At 38.8% G+C, this 23,569-nt stretch overlaps 1 protein-coding gene across 1 annotated transcript in view; it reads right to left on the bottom strand.

Annotated features, from left to right (window-relative positions):
• The window catches only part of LOC120224591 (sperm-associated antigen 17-like), a gene marked incomplete at its 3' end in the record, with an annotated part of 146,017 nt that overhangs the window by 18,562 nt on the left and 103,886 nt on the right, over positions 1 to 23,569 (bottom strand). The window contains exons 11-18 of the mRNA XM_039222853.1: positions 23,004 to 23,141; positions 22,554 to 22,667; positions 21,620 to 21,770; positions 18,382 to 18,609; positions 18,077 to 18,286; positions 10,830 to 10,891; positions 10,127 to 10,240; positions 1,763 to 1,917 (exon numbers count right to left, since the gene is read on the bottom strand). Coding sequence (XP_039078784.1) covers positions 1,763 to 1,917; positions 10,127 to 10,240; positions 10,830 to 10,891; positions 18,077 to 18,286; positions 18,382 to 18,609; positions 21,620 to 21,770; positions 22,554 to 22,667; positions 23,004 to 23,141 — 1,172 coding nt within the window. The remainder of the gene's footprint in view (positions 1 to 1,762; positions 1,918 to 10,126; positions 10,241 to 10,829; positions 10,892 to 18,076; positions 18,287 to 18,381; positions 18,610 to 21,619; positions 21,771 to 22,553; positions 22,668 to 23,003; positions 23,142 to 23,569) is intronic.

Below are 23,569 nucleotides of genomic sequence, written 5' to 3'. Positions count from 1 at the left end.
TTATTAAAATCATTATTAAAATCTTTCAAAGACAAAGGAGCTCAGAGTAGCTGAACAAACCAAGGTAACATTTAAAAGACATGTATCTACAAATGAAAATGATACAGAAAAATGAAAGCATGGCAGATGGCTGGTTAGAAAGCCAGAAAACATCCAGATCCTTAATTCCAAATTTGTCCCTACAGAAGAAAAAGAATTCCCTTATTAGTTTAGCCACTGTAGTCAGTTTTCTATTAACACAGTGAGACACAATTCCTAGTTGACATGTAAAATGATTGAGAAAGTCCTATGAGTACATTTCCATATAAGAGACTATCCAACAATATTAATACCAAATGTAGTGAAATTCAAGGTGAAAAGCATTAAGGGGAACACAGAGGGACATTTGCTCATGCTGATAAATGTTTACAATGCATTAAGAAGGATGTTTCTAAAATACAGATTCAAAAATAAGTTTAAACAGATACACATATACACTCACGCAAAACTAACAGGAGAAATAGACAAAACTATAATCATAAAGACAAGACACTAATACATCTCTCTCGGGAATGGGCATTTATTGTGAGAATACTGTTTAATTTCATTCCCAAAGGCATCCAAAATCCAAATGTCATGCATGAATCTGTAGAACAATGTCAATTGCCAAAAGTAATTGAAGAAGAAATAGAAATCCTGGATAAGAGATTAACTTTAGAAGAACTGCAAAGGTTGTAGATCAGCTGTTCCTCATCCTTTCCCATTGGGCTCTGCCATCCAGCCTGTAGGGAGCCACTACTTCTAAATGGTTTTCCATTTGAAGTGTTCCTACCCTTCCCCAAATAATGTACTATATTCTGTAAGCTACTGTGTACGTGAGCAAAGGATTAGCACATGACCTATTTTCCCAGTTATTCTGTAAGCCCATTCTCTGTATCTTTCTGCATCCCTTTAAACTAAAACAATGCTGTCAGGGCGCCTGGATGGCTTAGTCAGTTAAGTGTCCGACTTTCGCTTAGGTCATGATCTCGCAGTTCATGGGTTCAAACCCCGCGTCGGGCTCTGTGCTGACTGCCAGCTCAGAGCCTGGAGCCTGTTTCAGAGTCTGTGACTCCCTCTCTCTCTGACCCTCCCCTGCTCATGCTGTCTCTCTCTCTCTCTCCTAGAAATAAACAAAACATTAAAAAAATTTAAACTAAAACAATGCTGGACAAATAAATACTTGATCTACATGAATCACCATTGAAAAATAATGAAATGTTCTCATCATTACTGAGAGGACAGAGCAAAGCTTTAAGATCATGAAGAAATAATTAAGGGGCTTGGAAGAAAAAAAGACCACTGATTCCTAGAGGTCTCTATTTGCTGAGAACCTGACTGCTGTGTTGATAATGTCACTCAGTTGCTCTACTGTTGAGTCTTCCCCAGATCAAATGGAGTTATCCAAAACCAGCATGAAGAATGTCCTGTTTTATAGTTTCTCCTTGGGATCTTCCAGAGGCAGTTTTATTAGAGTCAAAATAAATCAGATGTAAGGTAATAACGTCCCCACTAGACCTAATGGGTCCAGGAATGACGTCTGTCTTCTTTATTTGGTATTGTTTTGATGCTTATTACAGCACCTGGTACACCTCAAACATTCAACTTGATGGACTAAATTGAAGGCTTAGTTTTTGACTTGAAGCACTTACCTTAGCCTAAGGAACTAAAAGCTAATTAACCAGTAACCAGCAAGCTAACTAAAATAAGATAATTAGTTAACTAAACTGTCTAAGGTGGTTACCTGAATCCAACATTGGAGTGAAGGGCAATATTCCAATATTCACAATGCAGACGTTGTATATTCATTGGATTATGAAAGACTAAAAGTAGAGAGTTGTCTTGGGTATGATAATAAGAATCAATCCACCTGTATTGCTGGCTGGCTTCTTGAAGAACCTGAAATCAAAATAATTACATTGTCCTGTCTCCCCCCCCCCCCCGCCATGAGAAGCCTCTCCTTCTAGGGCATATCTCTGACACCTACCCTCATCCCTTTATTTCCACAATGTTAGTCTCACTGTTAGCTAGAACGTAAGTGGTAGAATATTTTTGGGAGCATTTCAGCAACTCTTACAGAAAATAAAACACTAAGCCCCAGGCATAGAGGCATTTGCTCAAATGTTTTTATTAAGGCTGGGAGATAATAATTAAGTGGAGCAGCTATTTAACATTTTCCATGCTTTCATATAGATCATCACATGTTATCATCATTGAAAACCCCGGATACATAGGTACAATTATTTGTCCTATTTCAAAATATTAAAATCCTCATTTTTCAGTGTAAATTGGGGCTGAGAAAGGATGAGAGATTTATCTATGAAAATAGGGTTCATACGTTCTGAGGCCAGGGCTGACGCCAGTCTCTCTGTTACCATTTTTGCACTCCAAAGAATGGTTTCCATCACACCATTCTGTAGTATAGAGAAATGAGCGTGGCCTTCCTCATACGTACTGTTTCCACATGACTTCTAACCTTGGCCATTTCCAAAACACTCCACCCTCAGCATGCACTGCGATCGCAGCTACCAATAGAGGGGCAGAGAGGGCAGGGCACACTTGTGTCCTTGCTTCCATTTCACTGTCAATCAACACAAGGAAACACGACTCAGGGAAGTCAGTTAGACAGCTGTGGATTGTTTTTGTTTTCGTTTTCAACATCAATCTCATGTAGGAACGTTCAGTTCTCTGCTGTTTGGGTGATGTGAAGGCATGGAATTGCCTATTATGTTAGCAAAGGACTGTTTTCCTTTTGCTTTCCATTTGACATTGGTAGCATTACCAAAATAATACATTTGCTTCCCAAATCTAGTCCCCAGTATGAGTGTCTTTATAGAGTGGTATTGAAACTATTACAGCTTCCCTGAGAGGCACACATGTGGTGAATATTTTTGCATTCATTTATTTGTTGTTGTTACATAGGGTACTATCCATTACTTTACTTTTTGGAAATTCAAATTCCTTTTAGACTTTAAATTCCCAAACGAAATACGTTCATTTCTGATGAACATGTATCCTTCTTTCCATTAGAGAGATCTGTAAAATTTGTTTCCATACTTACTTTGGCTGCTAGAATATACAGCATTAAGTTTCTCATAGCTATGGTAGCTCTCAAATCAATTTTTGATAAATTTTCAAATAATATCTTTCTTCTCCTTTTTTTCCTTTTTTTTACTATTTGGCATTTACCCATTATTCTATATTAATATTGCTGATACCATGAACTAATTAAATTTTTTATTAAAAATTTTTAAAAAATTTTTATTACAATTTTAAATTTTTATGTAAAAATTTATTTTTTAATTTTATTTTTAAAAAATTGATTGAAGCATTATTCACAATAGCCAAGATATGGAGGCAATCCAAGTGTCCAACCACAGATGAATGAAGAAGATGTAAGATATATATATAGATATCTATATCTATATCTATCTATCTATCTATCCATCCATCTAATGAAATCTTGCCATTTGCAACAACATAGATGAATCTGGAGGGCATAATGTTAAGTGAAATAAATCAGTCAGAGAAAGAAAAATACCATATTATATCACTCATATGTGAAATTTAAGAAACAAAACAAACAAACAAACAAAGGAAAAAGAGACAAACAAAACACTAGACTCCTAAATACAGAGAACAAACTGGTGGTTGCCCAGAGGGGAGGTGGGGAGGAAATGGGTGAGAAATGTATTGAATAGTTGGATCATTATATTTTGCACCTGAGACTAATATAACACTGTGTGTTAGTCATAGCTCAGTTAAAAAAAATAAACACCTATGATGTGCCAGGTACTGTGCAGGTTCTAGGAAAACAAAAATTAACAAGATAGATAAGATTTTCCCTTAAAATTTGATTTAGATTTTTACAGATCATCCTGGATTCAGAGAGGTGTCCTAAGCAGAAGAAATTGATGGGAGTATCTGATTCATGGAACGGACTGGACAAAAGCTGAAGCAGGTTAATGATTGGGAGGCTGTTGCAGTAGAACAGGATGGTGGCTGGACTGACACAGCAACAGTGGAGATGGTGAAGAGCTTCAAGATATATTCTGAGGTACACCCCTCAAAACCTGATGATGGATCAGACACGCAGGATGCAGTAAAGCAGAGATAAGCGAGAACTCTTAGCCTTTTGGCTTGAAGGTGACATTTTCTGAGATCGATGAGGAGAGAAACATGCTCAGGTGGGAAAATTACTAGCTTTGTGTGGGACACTGAAGTTGAGATGCCTGTCATAAATTCAAGTGGAATTTGGAGTTAGGTATTCCACTATGGAACTAAGCAATCATTTGGAAGATAAAATTGTAGGAGTCATTAGCATTAGGTCATAGATGATAGATGAAATCATCACAAGGATGTTTACAGAAGAGAGGAGATGGTTCAGTGTTCAAACTCAAGGCATTTTGATATTTAGACAGTAGATCAACAAAAGTCCAGAGCACTGAGGAGAAATACAGTATGGCACCTTGGAAACAGAGAGGCAGGAGTATTTCACAGTGATTAGCTCTTAATGCTATTAAAAGGTCAAGGAAGATGAAGAAAGATAATTGTCCATTAGATTTGGCAGGACAGTGATTCATAGAGTGGTGAGGATGGAGCCAAATCGAAAAGAAACCAAAGCCCACAATGAGCTTCCATTTAAAGATGAAAGATTAAACACATGTACTTCTTGACAGCTCATTAAATGAACAGTAAAATTATTGGGTTTTAATGCCACAACGTTGAAGGTCACAGGAGAGGAGACAAAGGCAACAACAGTTTAGAAGCTGGAAAGTAGAAAGTTAGGGGTAACTGACAGCCAACAGAAAATCAAATTCTGAGATTAATTTAATGAGAGACCAGAAGTACCCTTGTGCAGAAGTGCAGAAAGGCTCAAGGGAATGGCAGTGCACTGCCCTGCTCTGAGAATGGGGTCAAAGAAACACTGAAAATAGGAAGATTAAAGTATTTTTAAGAAGCTGTTAGGGCCCCCAGAAGCCCTCAATAATTCTTAGCAACTAGGCAGCTGCCCATCTTCCACCTCTGCAGACAAAGGGAGGATTATTACCTATAGAAAAGACTCCATGGATTCTAAGAAGTGAGCTCCTAGGCACTGCTAAGGGAAACCTGTACTACAGAAAAAAATGAGAATTGTGTCAAACTATAAATTGATGTCCAAGAAATATAAGGTGACCCACATGTATAATTCTAAATTTTATAGCAGCCATACTTTAAAAGTAAAAAAAAAAAAAAAACCAAAACAAGTAAGGTTAATTTAAAAAATATATTTTATTTGGGGCACCTGGGGGGCTCAGTTGGTTAAGCATCCAACTCTTGGTCTTGGCTCAGGCCATGGTCTTATGGTTTGAGTTTGAGCCTCGTGTCAGGCTCTGCACTGACAGGGTGGAAACTGCTTGGGGTTCTGTCTCTTCTTCTCTCTGTCCCTCCCCTCCTCACTCTCTCTCTGCTTCTCTCTCTCTCTTTCAAAATAAATAAATCAAAACTTAAATATATATATATTATTTAATTCAGTATGTCAAAAAATTATCTTTTCAATATGTAATCAGTATAAAAATGGTTAATGAGATATATCACCTTTTTCATATTAAGTCTTTGAAATTTGGTATGTATACTTAAACCAAATATATATTATATATGTAGTAATATATATAATAATAAGAAATATATACTGTATTATATAAGTAATATATACTATGTATATAGTATAGCAAATGTACAATTTGGACAAACTACATTTCAAGTAGTCAGAAGCTCCCTGTGAGTTGTGGTTACCACACTGAACAATGTAGATCTAGAGCCTGAATGGTAAGAAGTGTAATTGCCTTCCCCCAACTACTCAGCTTCCAAAATCCTAACAGGTAAGTTGTGTCTTTCAGTTACATGATCAGGTTTTTTTCCCTCTGAAGAACTTCAATGGCTTAAGAGTACAGACTAATACACCAACACTGATGGGTATCCTCAGGAAACTACCCAGCCAAATCACCCAAAATGAAATCCGTTATTGACAATTCCCTCCTGCCCTGACCTCACGCAGTACTTCCTATGATATTTTTAGTGTCTCATTATTAACATGAAGAAAAAGGTAAATGTCATTAGGTATTACTCTCTGATATGAAAAATAGAGACCAAAAAAAAACAAAAAAACAAAAAAAAACCAAAAAAACCCAAAAGCAAAAAAGAAACTTGAGAGAAAAAGAAAAAGAATTTGAGGAAAAAGACCCAATCTAGGGATAAAACACTAGTATTTCAAAGGACTTTAATATCCTCATAGAGAGAAGAGAAGATATGGTCTCAGGTAAGACAAGTAAGATGCTATAAAAAAAGTAATGTGCAATTATAAATAGAACTTTAGGAAACTAACAATGATGATAACAGAAACAGAAGCCTCAATGGAAGAACTGGATGAAAGTGAACCATATCTCCAGAACAAAAAGACAAATACTGGAAATTAGGAGAGTAAAGGCAAGGAAATTGGAAGCTCTGCCCAGGAAGGTGAGCACCAGAATAGCAGGGGTGCCACAAAGAAGGATTAGAAGAACCAGAAGGGAGATGATTATCAAAGAAATGATTATGGAACATTTCCCAGAATAGAAAGACAGGAGTTTCTGGATTGTTCTGGGCTTACCAGTATGATACTTGGAAACAGAATCACACCAAGGCACATTAACAGGAAACCAACAACACTGGAGCAAAGAGAAGATCTTAAAATCTTCCAGACCAAAAAAACCCCCTGAAAAACAAACAAAAAAAATCCACCCCAAAACAAAAAACAAAACAAAACAAAACAACAGACTCAAACAACTGATCAGGAACAAGAATTTCATTGTTGTTTTTCTCAAGGACAACACAAGAAGCTACAAGACAAGGAGTGCCTTCAAAATGTGGAGGGAGGGGCACCTGGATGGCTCAGTGGGTTGAACATCCGACTTCGGCTCAGGTCATGATCTCATGGTTCATGGGTTCAAGCCCCGCGTCAAGCTCTGTGCTGACAGCTTAGAGCCTGGAGCCTGTTTCAGATTCTGTGTCTCCCTCTCTCTCTGACCCTCCCCTGCTCATGCTGTCTCTCTCTCAGAAATAAATAAAACACTAAAAAAATTTTAAGAAAATGTGGAGGGAAAATGCTTTCTGAAGGAGCATTTTATGTAAAGCTAACTGTCACTCAAATGTAAGGGTAGAATTAAGATGGTTTCACACATCCAATGCCCCCCAAATTTACCCGCCATGTGTTTTAATTCAGAATGCAATTAGAAGTGATTGTTCCCTGCCAACCTCCTTGACCTCCACCGCAGCAACTTCTTACTTGACACATCCCCAAAAGCAAGGGAATCAAGAGCAAAAATAAACTGTTGGGACCTCATCAAGATTAAAAGCTTCTGCACAGCCAAGGAAATAACCCAGAAAATTAATAGGCAACCAACGGAATGGGAAAAGATAGTTGCAAATGACATATCAGATAAAGGGTTAATATCCAGAATCTATAAGGAACTCACCAAACTACATGCCCGAAAAACAAACAACCCAGTGAAGAAATGGGCAGAAGACATGAACAGACACTTCACCAGAGAGGACATCCAGATGGCCAACAGACACATGAAACGATGCTCAGCATCCCTCCTCATCAGGGAAATACAAATCAAAACCACACTGAGATACCACCTCACGCCAGTCAGAGTGGCTAAAATGATCAAATCAGAGAACTCTAGATGCTGGCGAGGATGTGGAGAAACGGGCACCCTCCTACACTGTTGGTGGGAATGTAAACTGGTTCAGCCCCTCTGGAAAACAGTGTGGAGGTTCCTCAGGAAACTAACAATAGAACTCCCTTACGACCCAGCAATAGCACTGCTAGGAATTTACCCAAGGGATACAGAAATGCTGATGCATAGGAGCACATGGACCCCAATGTTCACAGCAGCACTCTCCACAATAGCTAAAACATGGAAAGAGCCTAAGTGTCCATCCACAGATGAATGGATCAAGAAGATGTGGTTTATCTATACCACGGAATACTACATGGCAATGAGAAACAATGAAATCTGGCCATGTGTAGCAACATGGATGGACCTTGAGGGTGTTATGCTGAGCGAAATAAGTCAGGCAGAGAAGGACAAATATCATATGTTTGCACGTATAGGAGGATTAGGAGGAACTTGACGGAGGAACAAGGGGGAGAAGAAGGGCGGAAATGGTGGGGGAAAGGGAGAGAGGCAAACCATGAGAGACTCTTGAATGCTGACAAAAACTGAGGACTGATGGATGTGGGGGGGGGGGGGGGGTGGGCATGGAGGAGGGCACTTTGGGGATGAGCACTGAGTGTTATGTGGAAACTAATTTGACAATAAACTATTTGTAAAAAAATAAAAAAATAAAATAAAAAAAAAAACCACAAAAAAAAAAAAAAAAAGAAGTGATTGTTCCCTGCAAAAAGGGAGTAACTCAAGAAAGAATGGGACATGTGACTCAGAAACTGGAGTGTCTGACTGGAAAGAGAAGCCAAGGATGTGACCAGGATCATAAGAAACGAAGTTCCCAGGGCCACAGCTGTGAAGCAGGCCTGGAGGGCAAGTGCGAGTTCAGAGCACACGGGAGAGATGTGGCTTAGACGATAAAACTGATAGACTGCCTGCGCAGTTTAATGGATTAAGAGGAGATTTTGCTCTTTGGTGCAGAGTGTGGGGAGGAGTAATATAAATGCATAGTAAACTAGACAAAGGAAAAAATAACTGGAAGACAAACTCCAAGGAAAACAAAAATAGTATCAAGAAAGAATATCAAGAAATAGTATCAAGAAAAAAAGTCATAATCATTGAGTAGTACATAGTTCAGCTATGAATAACATTTATAAAAATGAAATTAAGTAAATATTAAATATTGAGCGAAACAAAAATGATGATATAGTTAATAGTGTTAGAGAATGGCAAGAAGTGTTAGTGTGAGTATAGGAGTATATGAGTGAGTGTGTAGTTGTGTGTGTGTGTGTTCACATGCACATGTACACACCAGATGGGGGTTGGCAGCTATTTTCTCAAGAGAGAATCAGTTGATGGCGATGCCCGACCAAAACTAAAACTAAACAAAATATACTTGTTATTAGAGGAGACTGAGTTAGGTAGCAAGAAACCTGTAAATGTCTTGAAGATTTTTACCTCCAAGAATTTAGGCACAGGGGTGGGGAGGGAGCTGCTATTTTTCATAAGACTCTTTATAGAACTTCCTGGCTTTAAAACTGTGTGGAGGTAGGGGATCCTGGGTGGCTCAGTCGGTTAAATGCTCAGCTCTTGATCTCCCGGCTCATGAGATCAAGCCCCCGGCAGGCTCTTCATGACAGAGCAGAGGCTGCTTGGGATTCTCTCTCTCTGCTCCTCCCTACCCTCGCATGCGTGAGCTCTCTAAATAAGTACTTTTAAAAACGTGTGTATGTAAAACTTCGATGTCAGTAGAGTTAAAATTAAAAAGGTAAAGCAAAAGCAAGTACAGGTTTTTGCATAAAATGTATACACAGAAAATGTTAGGTTACTTGTTATTTTGCATGAACAAAAGTTCTGGGGCCAGATTTCTTGGGTTTATATGCTGTTTCTCTCAGTTGCCAGCCATGCGACCTTAAGCAAAAGTTATTCTTGGTCAAGGTGTCTCAATTTCCTATTATTTACATAGGTTTCTACTTCAAAGGATTAAATGAGCAAATAATATTAATCATTGCTAGCATAAGGATAAGTGCTCAATAAACACTAGCAGGTTCCATTGACCTGTAAACTGCATCAGAAAATACTTTGAAATGTAGTGAAAACTTCGTAGAACTGATAGGCAATATGGGAAAAATAAGACTGCTTTCCCATCATGCCTTACTTTTGTTCTTAGAAAATATGTGCACCAGTCATGTCTATTTCCTCTCTTACAAGATTTTATAAAAACATCCCTTTGGATGGAGATTCCCTGGGCATGTGTAGCTCGATCTGGGAATACATTCATTTTATAGATGAAGTAAATGGGAAAATTGATCAGAACTGGATCTGAGAGAGTGACCTAGCAGTGAACCGTTCTAAATCATACCACGACTCCCCAGACCTGACCAGCCACCTCCTGGAGACTCACGGTCCACTGATACCTGAAGCAGAACTTTCGGTTTAAAATGTTCAGTGAAACTCCAGTCCATTAGACTGCGTTGTTGCGTTTTCCTTATGTCCTCTAACTCTGCTTCCACAGTCATCTTCTTGGGTTTCTAAAAAATCATAGGAGTACAATTTCAGCTTTAATTTGTCCAACTCCAAACGGAGCCTTCTCGGACTCCATCAACTAACCAGCATGTCCTCCATCTAATTGGGGAAATCTGCATATGTATAAATCCATATGGCAACATTTTAGGAGAGCTGTTGCCAGAAAGAGTATGCCTTTGAGTTTTTTTTTTTTTTTTATGGGCAACATAATCTAAATATTTTTATTGTTAGGTTATACTCTTCTGAGTCCTGTTAGCAATTATAGGCAGGTTTTCTGAACTCACTTCAAGACAGCATTAGTTCTACATGGCTGTATGGTCAGCAGGTGTTTGTGAGGTTGCCAAGCCACACTGTCTAGAGAGGAGCATGGAGCTTGGAAGTTTTGCTTAAGCCGCTAGTGAAATTAACTCCTTTCTCTCCAGCTGGAGCTAGTCTGAGGATGTCTGAGTAATCCCCTTCCTTCTGCTAAGCATCTCGTGTGTGTGTGTGTGTGTGTGTGTGTGTGTGTGTGTGTGTGTGTGTGTGTTACTCTGGGTCACAGTTTTCTCAGATCATCTTACTTGTATCTACACTGATAGGAAAACAATTCCTTACCTTTTCAAGAGGATCAGCCTTTGTGACTGCTTCATCTTTGATCTCATTGTTCGTGGTCTGTTCTGTAAATCAAAGACACCAACATCCAGTTGTGTTTTGGCTTTGTTCTTGCCTTTGTCAGTGCTGGGCCTTTTTGTTGCCCATATGATCTATGTTTCTGTGCTGAAAAGGTAATTCCTGAAAGGCATGCTTCATGCCTCCACAAAGGTGTTTGTGTCAATAATTCTAAATCAGTGTCTACCTGGAAAAGTTATACTAAACCCTTGGAATAGAACCCAGCTTCCTCTGTGATACATTCCTAAATCCTATCAGATAATCCTGCCTTCAGATTATTTCCCTCACTTCTGAAAAGGTACCTTTACCTTTATGAGTTGCAAATATTGACTGATTAAACTATAGCTCTTGTGATTCCGAATCTCTCATATAGAAATGAATAAACTAGGGGGGCTTGGCTGGCTCAGTCGGTTGAGCGTCTGACTGCAGCTCAGGTCATGATCTTACAGTTCGTGGGTTCAAGCCCTGCATCGGGCTCTGTGCTGACAGCCAGCTCAGAGCCTGGAGCTTGCTTCAGATTCTGTGTCTCCCTCTCTCTCTGACCCTCCCCTGCTCATGCTGTCTCTCTCTCTCTTAGAAATAAATAAAACATTAAAAATTTAAAAAAAGAAATGGATAAACTATATAGCATATTCCCCCCAGTTTGACCAAAGAAATGGAGTGGGTGATGGATCTTGTGATAATATATTTGGGACGCTGCTGGGTAACTGAGCCAACCTGGCTTTTTATGGTCCCACCTTCACTCTCCAAACACATCTCTTCCACTCGCATTTGCTCTTTCCTCTCCAGACTCTCTGGGTTGTTTGCTGCGACTTAAAGTTTTTGCACTTGCCTTTGTTCTGTCATGCTTTGCTTTTAGATAATCACTTGGTTCAAACCTTTACTTCATTCATAGTGTTGCTTCAATGTCATCTCCTTAAGGCTTTTCTGCCCTTTACCTTGTCGTATTTTTAATCGTCCCATCTACTAGTGTCTGATAATATTTATTTGTGTCTATCTCTCCATCTTGGAAGGGAATTCTTGGAGAATAAGAACTTGATCTTATTTTCCGTAACTGTACCCCAAGTGCCCAGCACACAGTAGGACTTCAGTAGTTTGTGTTGATTGAATGAGGAAGTTCTGTATCATATAATAAAACTGGAAATGTATCTAAAGCCACAGAGACAGAGAAGAACTGTGGAAGAAACTCAAAACAAAAGCTTATTTTGGGGTAAGCATAAGATTCAACTTCATTCTGTGGTGAAGAGAAGTGTATCTATACTTCTAGCAGTAGTTAATCATGCCTACCAAGGACAGACCGATGTTTTTCTTTCTTTTAGGAGCATAGCTACTTACATTTTCGCTACTAGCTTCATCTTGCCTTGGGCTGGTGGAGGTGACGGCATGAATGTTCCATTTTGATTTAGAGGAAAACTATAAAGTCAATTCAGTTCAGTATTTATATAAATACATCTACTCAAGAGAAAACTCAGGCCAACTATAACTCTAAATAGACCATGATGTCCCTCGCGTCCCTGAAGCAATTGATATGAAATCTGTGGAATAAAAATTATTCTATTCTGTGGTCTGCCAGATTTCCGGGAGATTTGATATTCCCTCCTGTGTCTAAGGATCCAGCAGAAAAAGTCTCTAGTTTAGAAAATATGTTCTAAAAAAATTGTGCATCAGTTATTTTGTCAAAGGAAAGAACATTCTAAAACGAATCTGAACTCTTTATTTAATAGTAGAGTAAAAATCATTTTTTTCTTTCTTTCTGATTCTGCCTTCAGCCCCATAATCCTTTGACAGTGTGATTCAGTAGTTTTTGACACATCTGGAAATGGATGCTTTCTCATCCCTTTGAAAAACAGCTTTCCTAATCTGTTTTACTTTAGAGATAACAAGATCCCTCTGCAAAGCAGTTACTTTATTAAAAAAACACCCAACAAGCATCGAGGGCACATCTAAACCCATAGACCCACGGTTATCAACTCACAGGTTTTTCATAAATATCCAATAGGCCCTGTCAAGTTCAAAAACAGTCTCAGATGGAAATCCAGTGTTTGGTTAAGAAAAGCACAAATATTCAGCCCTTCAAATCCAGGAACAGGTTTTTATATGCATTTGATGCTAAGATGGTTTTTCAGGAAATACATGAACAATTTCTGCCTTGTTCAAAATGATTTTAAGTGGCTGCTTTAGAAGTATGATTCAGAGTCAGAGGGGAAATGCATGATCAACAACAAATTCCATTAGACACCGCAGCCACGGAGGGGCACCAAGCCTCAGCCACTGTCCCATGTCTAACAGTTCCTTGATGAGGGTTAATATACATCTTATAGGATCCTTTACAGGTTGTGGGGGTTCAGCTCTCCAGATTGCTCTATCTCTAGGATACACTATCCATTATAGCATTTTTAGCCCCAGAGATTTAGAGTTGCTCAAATCATCCATTTTCCTCCAGGATTTGGAATGCCAATTTACATGGTCTGACCACCAGGTGGCAAAAGTTGCCTGAAGAAAACTTTACACCAGTTGATCTTCTAAAGGAAAGAACAGAACACAAAGAAAAAACCCCTCAAGATTTATATCTCTCCTGGCTTATTCTGAATCCGTATTAACACAAAACAACTTCTCTGTTGTACATTTACATTCCCACAGGATGCACTAATGCCATAACGTTCCAGGTTAATTCATTTGGCTTAATTATTTTTGTGAGCTAGGCTAATATGTAAGGGTACTTAGAACAGAGAAATCGGAAATCAACCATTTTGAGAAGTAAGACCCAACAGTAACAAAATCAGGTTAAGGATCAGCATGAAGAAGAGACCATGAGTATGGCTAAGCCCCTAGACAAGAAATTTCTGGAACTGAGGAAGCCAAAAGACACAGTGGAGGAAGCATTTGTTTAGAGTTAGCGGTCTGTTGGAATCCTGACTTCTTACTTGTATGTAGTTGAACAAGTTACTTAATCCCTCTGGTCTTCAACTCCTTGTCTTTAGAATTGGGATAAGAGTATCTTACTCGTAGACTTGAGGTTTAAATCAAATACTAGTTAATATATGTAAAATGTCTTAGCACAGTGGTTGGAATATAGCAGGGCATTATTAAATAAATGTTGTCTCCTCCCTTCCTCTGTCCCCCTCACCCTCACTTAACTGTTCTACTAATTGGCAATCAGATTTTCCCTAATTCTACTCTATCTTTTACCCTCATCTAAGCAAACGAAAATGACAAGATGACTATTCAGTCAATACTGACTTGGGGCTCCTGGGGGCTCAGTTGGTTAACTGTCCAATTCTTGATTTTGGCTGAGGTCATGATCTCATGATCTTGTGAGATCAAGCCCTGCGTTAGGCTCTGTACTGACAGCATGGAGCCTGCTTGGGATTCTCTCTTTCCCTCCCCACCCTCACAAAATAAATAAGTAAATGTTTTAAAAAATACTGACTTAACATCTGTTCTCTTGTGGCACTGACCGCTTTTGTTTAATGCTTTTTAAAATTATGAATTATAACACAGAGAAGTACATAGAACAGAAATGCTTAGTATAATGAATATAAAGAAAAGTCCCAGCAGTGCAGACATATTATGTGTGGCCTTTTTATAAATATGACCTCCTTGTTAAACTGTCATATTAATCCTGATTTTTTTGTGTGTGGATCATTTTGGGTTTTCTACATATATAATATTTACAAATAGTAACAGTTTTGTTTCTTCCTTTTCAAATCTTACACGCTCATCTCTTTTTCTTGCCTTACTGAGTTGGCTAGGATCTCCAGTGTAATACTGAATACAAGTGTTTATAGTATATAGCTTTCTGGGGTCCGGAAATCTTTCAACTTTTCATTTTGATATGCAATGTTTGTTGTAGTAATTTAAGAATAAACTTTACAAGGTAGAAAAATTTTCCTCCTATTGATAGTTTGCTGAGATTTTTTCCATGAATTTCTATAGTTTTAAGCTTTTTCTGCATCTATTGAGAATGATTATATAATTTTTCTCATTAGTATGTTAATTGATAAATTATATTGATTTTAATTTTTTAATGTATGTTTTTTCTCTGTTCCTTTATAAAAATGATTTGTTTGTGATGTATTATTGTCATTTTGTATATTGCTAGATCAGCTTACATATGCTTTATTCAGGATTTTTGCATCTATGTTCATGAATCAGTTTGATTTATAATTTTATTTTGTAGTACTATTATTGAAAATTGTATTATAAGGTTTATGCTAGCTTCCTAAAATGAGTAGGGGAGGATACACTTTTTCTTTATTTGTGGGAATAATTTTTAAGATCAAAATTATTTCTTTTTTTGAGTGTTTGGTGTCACTAGTAAATAAGATTATTTGGGTTGGGTATGTCCTATTTGGGGGAATTTTTATATTTTTATTTATTTATTTTTATCTATCTATCTGTCATCTCTTTTTATTTGAGAGAGAGAAAGAGAGCACAAACTGGGGAGAGGGGCAGAGAGAGAGAGAGAAAAAAAAATCTTAAGCAGGCTCCATGCTAAGCATGTGAGGTCCAATCCCATGACCTTGGGGATAATGAGCTAAGCTGAAACCAAGAGCTGGACACTCAATTGACTGAGTCACCCAGACACCCTGGAGGATTGTTAATTATTGATTTTATTTATTTAAATGATTACAACACTATTTCTTCTTGAGTCACTTTTGGTAAGATATACTTTTCTAGTAATTTGCTTGTTTCATTTTTAGATTAGGGGAATAAAGTTGCTTATATCCTCATTACCTTTTACATTTCTGTAGGATCAGAAGGAAGTCTGTTTCTTTATTCCTGACAATTTTTATTCCTGATATGGTTTTGTTCCTAATATTGTTATTTATGCTGACTTTTTATGTGGTCAGCCTTTTCTAAAAAAAATAATTTATAAATTTTAAAAGTCTTTCCAAAGAACCACACAGTTTTATTATTTGTTCTTCCCTGTTACATCTATAGTTTATATCTTGATAATTTACTCTTATTTTATTTTCTTCCTTCTATTTTCTTTGGATTTATTTTGTTTATCTTTATCTAAAAACTTGAGGCTAATGTTTAGCTAATTAATTTTTAGCTGTCTTTTAAAAAATGTATTCATTTAAAGCTGTGAACTTCTGAGTATCTCTTGCTTTAGCTGCATTAAGAAATCTTGATATTCAGTATTTTCATTACTGTTCAACTTGAAATATTTCTTAATTTCTATTGTGACTTTTTCACTGAGTGAGGTGTTATACAGAAGTGTATTTCTTAGTTTGAAATTTTAGATATTTTCCCATTATTTTTTTTTTTGTAACTAATGTCCACCATAATTTCACTGTGGTATGAGAATATACTCTGTGGTTTTGATTCTGTGAAAATTTGCTGAGGCTTGTTTTATGGTCCAGCATATAGTTAATATTTTTAAATGTTTTAAAAAAGTTTTTTATGTTTATTTATTTTTGAGAAAGAGACCGAGCACAAACAGGGAAGTGGCACAGAGAGAGGAGACACAGAATCTGAAACCGGCTCCAGGTTCTGAGCTGTCAGCACAGAACCCGATGCGGGGCTCGAACTCGTGAACAGTGAGATCATGACCTGAGCCAAAGTCGGATGCTTAACCGACTGGGCCACCGAGGAACCTCTAGTTAATATTGTTAAGATAAGCATACCTGTGACCTTTAAGAAGCTGTAGTATTATGGAAACTTGATACAGACATATAATAACTGTAATTAGTAGTAGGAAATGGTAACTAATGCTATAAAGGAAGCACAGATTACTTGTGACTGTGGGAATGCTAAGGGAGCCATTTCTAGCTGGACACAACTAACAAAGCTTCATGGAGGTTCCATGGAAACCTAATTGTAATAAACAAGAAAGCTCTAGGTGAAGGGTATTGTGGAGAAAAGACACAGATTGAAAACAGCAGGCTGTGTAGAGGAAATAGATTCTAATTCTGTTTGGCTAGAGCATGGGATAAGTGAGCAAAAGCAAAAAAGTGGAAAAGGTTTTGGAAAAGTAATTTGGTACTACTGGAGGAGCATGGTATAGCAGGCCAAAGAACTGGGTTCTGTTAGTAAGGAGGCTTTGAAGGTTGTAAGCAAGAACTTAACAGCTGTATTTTAAGTGGTTAATCTGACAGCTATGCATAAAATAGCTCAGTAAATTTAGCCTAACCATTTCCTTTGCTTCTTAATGTAACAACATTTATGATGCTACATTCTTTTTTTTTATGTTTATTTATTTGTTTTGAGAGAGAGAAAGAGCACAAGCAGGGGAGGGGCAGAGGGAGAAGGAGACACAGAATCCAAAGCAGGCTCTGGGCTCTGAGCTGCCAGCACAGAGCCCAATGTAGGGCTTGAACTCACAAACTGTGAGATCATGACCTGAACCCATGACCTGAGCCAAAGTCAGATGCTTAACTGACTGAGCCACCCAGGCGCCCCTATGATGCAATATTCTAGAATAAGAGACATAACCTGAGCTATAAGGAGGAGAGAAAGGAAATCAGTGTTCTTCACTGAGCATTGATTTTGTACCAAGCTCTGTAGTGGGAAGTTCACACTCTTATTGCAGGTGAGTTTTAAGTAATTTTTCATATAATCACAATAACCCTATGAAGTACTAATGAGGAAAGTTTAATTATGTTCACCTTACTATATTTACTAAGAGTGGACTTACAGGCCTTAGGATATTTTAAAATAAGGACTGAAATAACAAGAACTCACTCAGTAGAAAAATTTAATTAATGAAATAACTTAGATATTAAATAGTCTTTCAACTGAAACAAGGAGGCATTTAAATTTAGATGTTTCTTTTTTTTTTTTTAATTTTAAATTTATTTCTTTAAATTCAAGTTCATTAACGTACAGTAGTACTGGTTTCAGGAGTGGAGCCCAGTGATTCATCACTTACATATAACACCCAGCGCTCATCCAAATAGGTGCCCTCTTTAATGCCCATCCTCCATCTAGCTCATCCTCCCACCCAACACCCCTCTAGCAACCCCCAGTTTGCTCTCTGTATTTAAGAGTCTCTTATGGTTTGCCTTCCTCATTGTTTTTACCTTATTTTCTCCCTCCCTTCCCCTATGTTCATCTGTTGTGCTTCTTAAATTCCACATATGAGTGTTAATGTTTCTTGAATCATTTTTTGGATTAATGCATTCTATAACAGTGTCTACACACACATTCTCTCTCTCTCTCTCTCTCTCTCTCTCTCTCTCTCTCACCTGAAGGCCCAGACTGGCGCTGAGTCTTCAAGCTGCTCTCCCGCCCTGACAGCTCTATATTATCAGGTTCCCTACTGTTTGGGTCAGACTGCTTCACTTTGTTAGACGCAGACTGACTAGGATCTGAAGGTTCTCCACCGACCTCATCCACTTGCACCAACATTGGCCAGTTCTGAGCCACAAATAAAATTCTGTCTTTGGCTTCAGTATCTAGTTGGTTTAAAGAGAATCCATTAGACACAATGCTAGAGAAACCAACATTCATAGAATGGAAGAATGCTTTTGGTTCCCCCCATGCACGGTACCTGTTTGGGGTTTGGCCTGTTGAGTGTTCATTTTCATGATGTATTGCTGCCTTAGCTGTTTAGCAAATCTGGCCGGGTTGTCCCAGGGTATGTTGAACTTCGCAGAATCTGTTCCATACATCATCTCAGAAGGCATCAGAATTCCTTCTTTATTAACCTCAGAGAGTTTCAGGCTCTCGAAAGTAAACACTTTGAAGGCCCGTTCTACTTCATTCCAGCTCAAGATATCTGTAAGAAAGCAGAACTATGTTGCTAAAGATGCCCTTATTACCACGTTGTAGGGGCTGGTGTAGGGGCACGCAGGGGGCCTGTCCACTGCAACGACAAGGCAGTCATATCATGATGGGTGTTGACTGACTTTAAACATGGGCTCCACAATTCTGCAACAAGTATCAATAGTACCTAATAATGAGAAGGCTGCACAGTCAAGATACAATCTACCAAGAAAATGTTCACAAACTGCTTCATAGCTTAATCAGTGTTAGGTGTATTAGTATTAATATGAGTTCACATGGATTCTCCAGGGCACCATATTGGTTGAATATGTTTAAAACTTATTACTTTAAAAAAAATTTAACATTTACTTATTCTTGAGAGACAGAGAGAGACAGAGCATGAGGGAGGGAGGAGCAGAGAGAAAGGGAGACACAGAATCCAAAGCAGGCTCCAGGGTCTGAGCTGCTGGCACAGAGCCCAATGTGGGGCTCAAACTCATAAACTGTGAGATCAAGACCTGAGCCAAAATCGATGCTTAACTGACTGAGCCACCCAAGTGCCCCTAAAACTTATCATTTTTAAGCAAAAGCACCTTTGCTACTATTATAATTTGGAACAGCAACAAAAAACTACTCACTTGTGTATAACAAGTGCTGTTATATTCAGTAGGTTTTATTGATCCTTAAGGGCTCAGAAAAGGCCTCTTTTCACCCACTTGAACTGGTGGATGAAAATAATAATTGTACTTCAAAGGTTATCAGCTTTCAACTGGCCCTATCCACTTGTGCTTTTATTCTCTTACAGTATTTATTCATCTATTCACTTACTCACTCACTCACTTACCTGCTCACTCATTTTTTTTGTTTGTTTGTTTTCTATGTATTAGGCCTCATCATAGGTGCCTTGGATTCAAAGAAAAGATTTGGTTCTTGTGTTCTTGAACTTTAGAAGTTCAAACTAGAGGGGTAGGAGGTAGGTATTGGCAAATAATCATGGGATTCAATGAGGAAAAGTAAAATGATAGTGACAGATCAGTGATTCTGGGGTAACCTCCACTTTTCTCCAGTAGAACTAAGGACACAGTTCTTCTGGAAAAATCATGAGGAAGTTCAGAAGAGAACCAGGGAAGAGGTAAAAGTTACAGAACTAAGGAAAGTTTCCTCATTCATTTATTTTGCAAATATCTTTTGAGCACACAGTAGTTGTCAAGGATTACAGTAAAAGCTGGGACCACAGCAGTAAGCTATGAAGTGAACTCCTCATCTCGTGGAGTATCCATTCTGGTGATGGGAAACAGGGTAAACAGATAAGCATATACCATATCAGAGATGATAAGATGGATAAAGCCAGTTGAGGGGAAAAGAAGGCACAGCGATTGGGGAGGGGCTTCTTTTTTCTATAAGGTATTCAGAGAAAAACCCTCTGAACAATTAAGCAAAAATATGAAACAAGTGAGAGAGCAAGTCCTGTGAATATCTGGGAGAAAAAGTGATAGACACAGGAGGAAGAGTATGTGCAAAGATCCTGAGGCAGCAGGGTGACCAACATGTTCAAGGAATCACAGTGAGGTCAACGTAGATAGAATGGAGTGGAACAATGAGAGCTTGACAGGTGATGAGCTCAAAATGTGGGTGGCAGAACAGTTTCAATTATACTTTGAGTTACATGGGTGGCTGCTAGAGAATCTTGAGTTAAGAGGGCACATGGTCTGACTAACATTTTAGAAGGATGATTCCAATGGTTGCATGAGGGAAAGGCCAGGTAAAAAGGCGAAAGGCTGTAGACCAACTGGAAATCTATTGACATAGCCCAAGTGAGAAGCAATGGTGGACTGGGCTGGTATCAGTGAGGGATGTGGTGGGATTGGCCATGGGGCATAAGAAAAAAAGAGGAATCAGGGATGACTTGAAAGGTTTTGGAAGAAAATAGTTGCCATTACTGAAATAAGGAAGACTGTGAGGGGAGAAATTTGCGGGAGTCAAGAGTTTGGTTTTGGATCTGTTGAGTATGAAGTACCGAAGGAGGGAAGAGAAGAGGAGAAAGGGTTTGGGATGAAACCTGTGGGAGGGATATGTATGAAGTTGCAAAGGCGGCAACAGACCCAAGAATTCTGTGCTGTGTGTAGGATGAGGTAGAGAGACAATGGAGTCAGACTGCAGGCAGTAGGGGAGGCGGAGTGTGGCAGGACAGAGGCCAAGGACAGATGTTCTCAGGAACATCAGGAAGAGAGTGATTATGTCAACAACAGTCTCCACGTACCCAAACCAGTTGGCTACACCCTACTTTTCCATGAGGACATGGCATGGCAGTATTCACAAGAATTTGGTGTTTTTCTCTGTTATTAGGCTTACTTAAAAGTTAAAGAAGAAATCGAGATGAAAACATTTCACGATTTGCTTAAGGAGAGAAACAGAGGTGCTTTTCTTGTTGAATGAAGGTATCTATGTGATTTCATATTCCTTCTTATAAGTAGGAATATATCTGCAGATTGCCTCAAGTGGAAATAAAGATTTTTAAGGAAATGAGCTTGTCTGGAATCTCAGTGAATTCTGCAATGAGAAGCTGATTTTAGATTCTCGAAATTACCTCCAAGGGCATAAAATGGCCCCTCCCCTTGTGAGAGGAAGTTAATCTGAATGGACACGCTCTCAGAACCACATCGCCAGGGGGCTCCCTACTCTGTGCTCTTACCTCAGATAGGGATCACCATGTCTTCTCCAGTGATGCCAAGGAGGGGGACATGGGGGTAGGGAGCGGGGAGAAGGAAAAAAGGAACAGATTATTCTTGTCATGGAAACGTGGTGGAAAGAACCCAGTGTATCAACCTGAAGAACATTGTGCATCACAGCTATCATGCTATTGCTAACGATGCTATTCAAGGTAAGAAAATCAAAACACCCACCTCAGCCTCTGTACGGTCTTTAAGTAATCAAAATGTGTTGTGCAAATCAGGATGTAATCTTAAGAATCATATTTGACCATCAGTGAATGGGTCGAAGCTAAGACAAAGAATATTACTCACCATTTGTACAGAAGTGCATGAGCTCATGAATTGTAGCTAGACGTTTCGTGCTGTTCCACGGCGGAGGCAGAGGGAATTTAAGGAATTCCCACAGTGGCAACTTGGACTGCATCTCCTGCTCAATTTGAACTGGGTCAAAATTCCTTTGGTCCTGATGAAAAAGAGCAACATGACAGAAGACATTAGGGTAAGCTGTCAAGTGCCTTATGCATATGGAGAAGGCAAAACCTGATACCTTCGCTCTCATTATTTGGGAACGGGGGAAATCAATGGTAATTGGGGAAGACAAACTGTTGGTATTTTGCTGAAGGTCAAAAAAAAGCTCGTTCACACTTTGCCAGAGGTTCCTGGTGCACAGAAATGATGGATTCTTCATTCGCTGTGTCAAGCTGCCAAGGTCTCATATATATTCATCTCTCCCTTCTGGGATTCTTCTTTGGCCTTCACTAGTTTTGTACATTAGTGAGATATTTAAAGCCAATAACTATAAGGTTTTAACGTGAATTTGGTGTACTCAAAATCAAAGTTTAAAAAAGGTTACCTATTTGAGAGAGAGACAGAGCACAAGTGGGGAGGGGCAGAGAGAGAGGGAAAGAGAGAATCCCAAGCAGGCTCTGCACTGTCAGCGCAGAGGCTCTAACTCACAAACCGCGAGATCACGACCTAAGCTGAAGTCAGACACTTAACCAACTGAGCCACCCAGGTGCCCTGGTGCACTCATAATCAATCAATGGTTAATCGGACCTTTATAATTAGGCAAGTTTTCTTTGTTCCCTTCTGTGTCTCTATTTTCTGATGTCTCACTTTGCAAGCACTTTGGATGTTACTTTTAATTAGCATTGGTAAAACCATCTAACTGCAATTTGTTCAACTGAATAATTACAAATGGGCTTTCTTGCATCACTTCGCCTCGGGATAATCTGATTATTATTACCTTCAGTACGTACTTCTTGTGGGCATGTGCATCATGGTAGTTCAAGAGGAGAGGGCCTTTGGGCACTGCTCTGCTTTCATTTTCTTCTTCAGATAAGAATATTTCATGGAGATTCTATTCAAATGGAAATACACTGACTTAAAAAGAGAATCCATACTTTTTTTCAAAAATTTTTGGTAACATTTATTTATTTTTAAGAGACAGAGAGAAACAGAGCACGAGTAGGGGAGGGGCAAAGAGAGAGAGAGAGAGAGGGAAACAGAGAGTCTGAAACAGGCTCCAGGCTCTGAGCTGTCAGCACAGAGCCTGATGCAGGGCTCAAACCCACAAACTGTGAGATTGTGACCTGAGCTGAAGTTGGATGCTTAACGAGTGAGCCACCCAGGCACCCCTGAGAATCCATACTTTCTCAAAGCATGCAAACCCTTTGGATAGCTCATGCCTTCTGACCTTTCTCTCCCTCTCCGTGAGACAGAGGGAGGGCAGGATGGACACAATATGAGCTGCGATTCTATGGTCCAACCCATCTGCTCTGGTCGGCGGCTGCACCAGACTGGGCGGGGCAAGGTCTTCTTCAGTTGCCACGACCTGTTAAAATGAATAGGTGGGAGGATTCAGCTTAACGGTCAGCTCTTTACTGATCCAGTAAGAACAAGGCAGTTTGGTTTCTGCAGAAAACGTGCAGCATCCTACAGCATCGACACAAAGTGGCAGTGTAACTAGCAATGATTACCGAAACAAAAGGGAAAGTGTTATGGAAGCCAATTTGACAATAAACTATTTGTAAAAAAAAAAAAAAAAAAAAGGAAAGTGCTTATAATCCAGGCACTAAAGTAGATACAATTTTAATGCCTGTGTTAAAATAGATAACATGAAACACAAATGGTAAAGAGGAAAATTTACTAAGACAGAAATCAAAATAACAATATGAGAATTTTTTTCTTTTTTTTTTTTAAATGTTTTATTTATTTCTAGGAGAGAGAGAGAGACAGTGTGAGCAGGGGAGGGTTACAGAG

Source organism: Hyaena hyaena, unplaced genomic scaffold (genome assembly GCF_003009895.1).
Source record: "Hyaena hyaena isolate Hyena2069 unplaced genomic scaffold, ASM300989v1 scaffold_1195, whole genome shotgun sequence".
NCBI lineage: Eukaryota > Metazoa > Chordata > Mammalia > Carnivora > Hyaenidae > Hyaena > Hyaena hyaena.
Note: the sequence above shows the minus strand (reverse complement) of the source record. Positions and strands in the feature narration are given on the sequence as shown.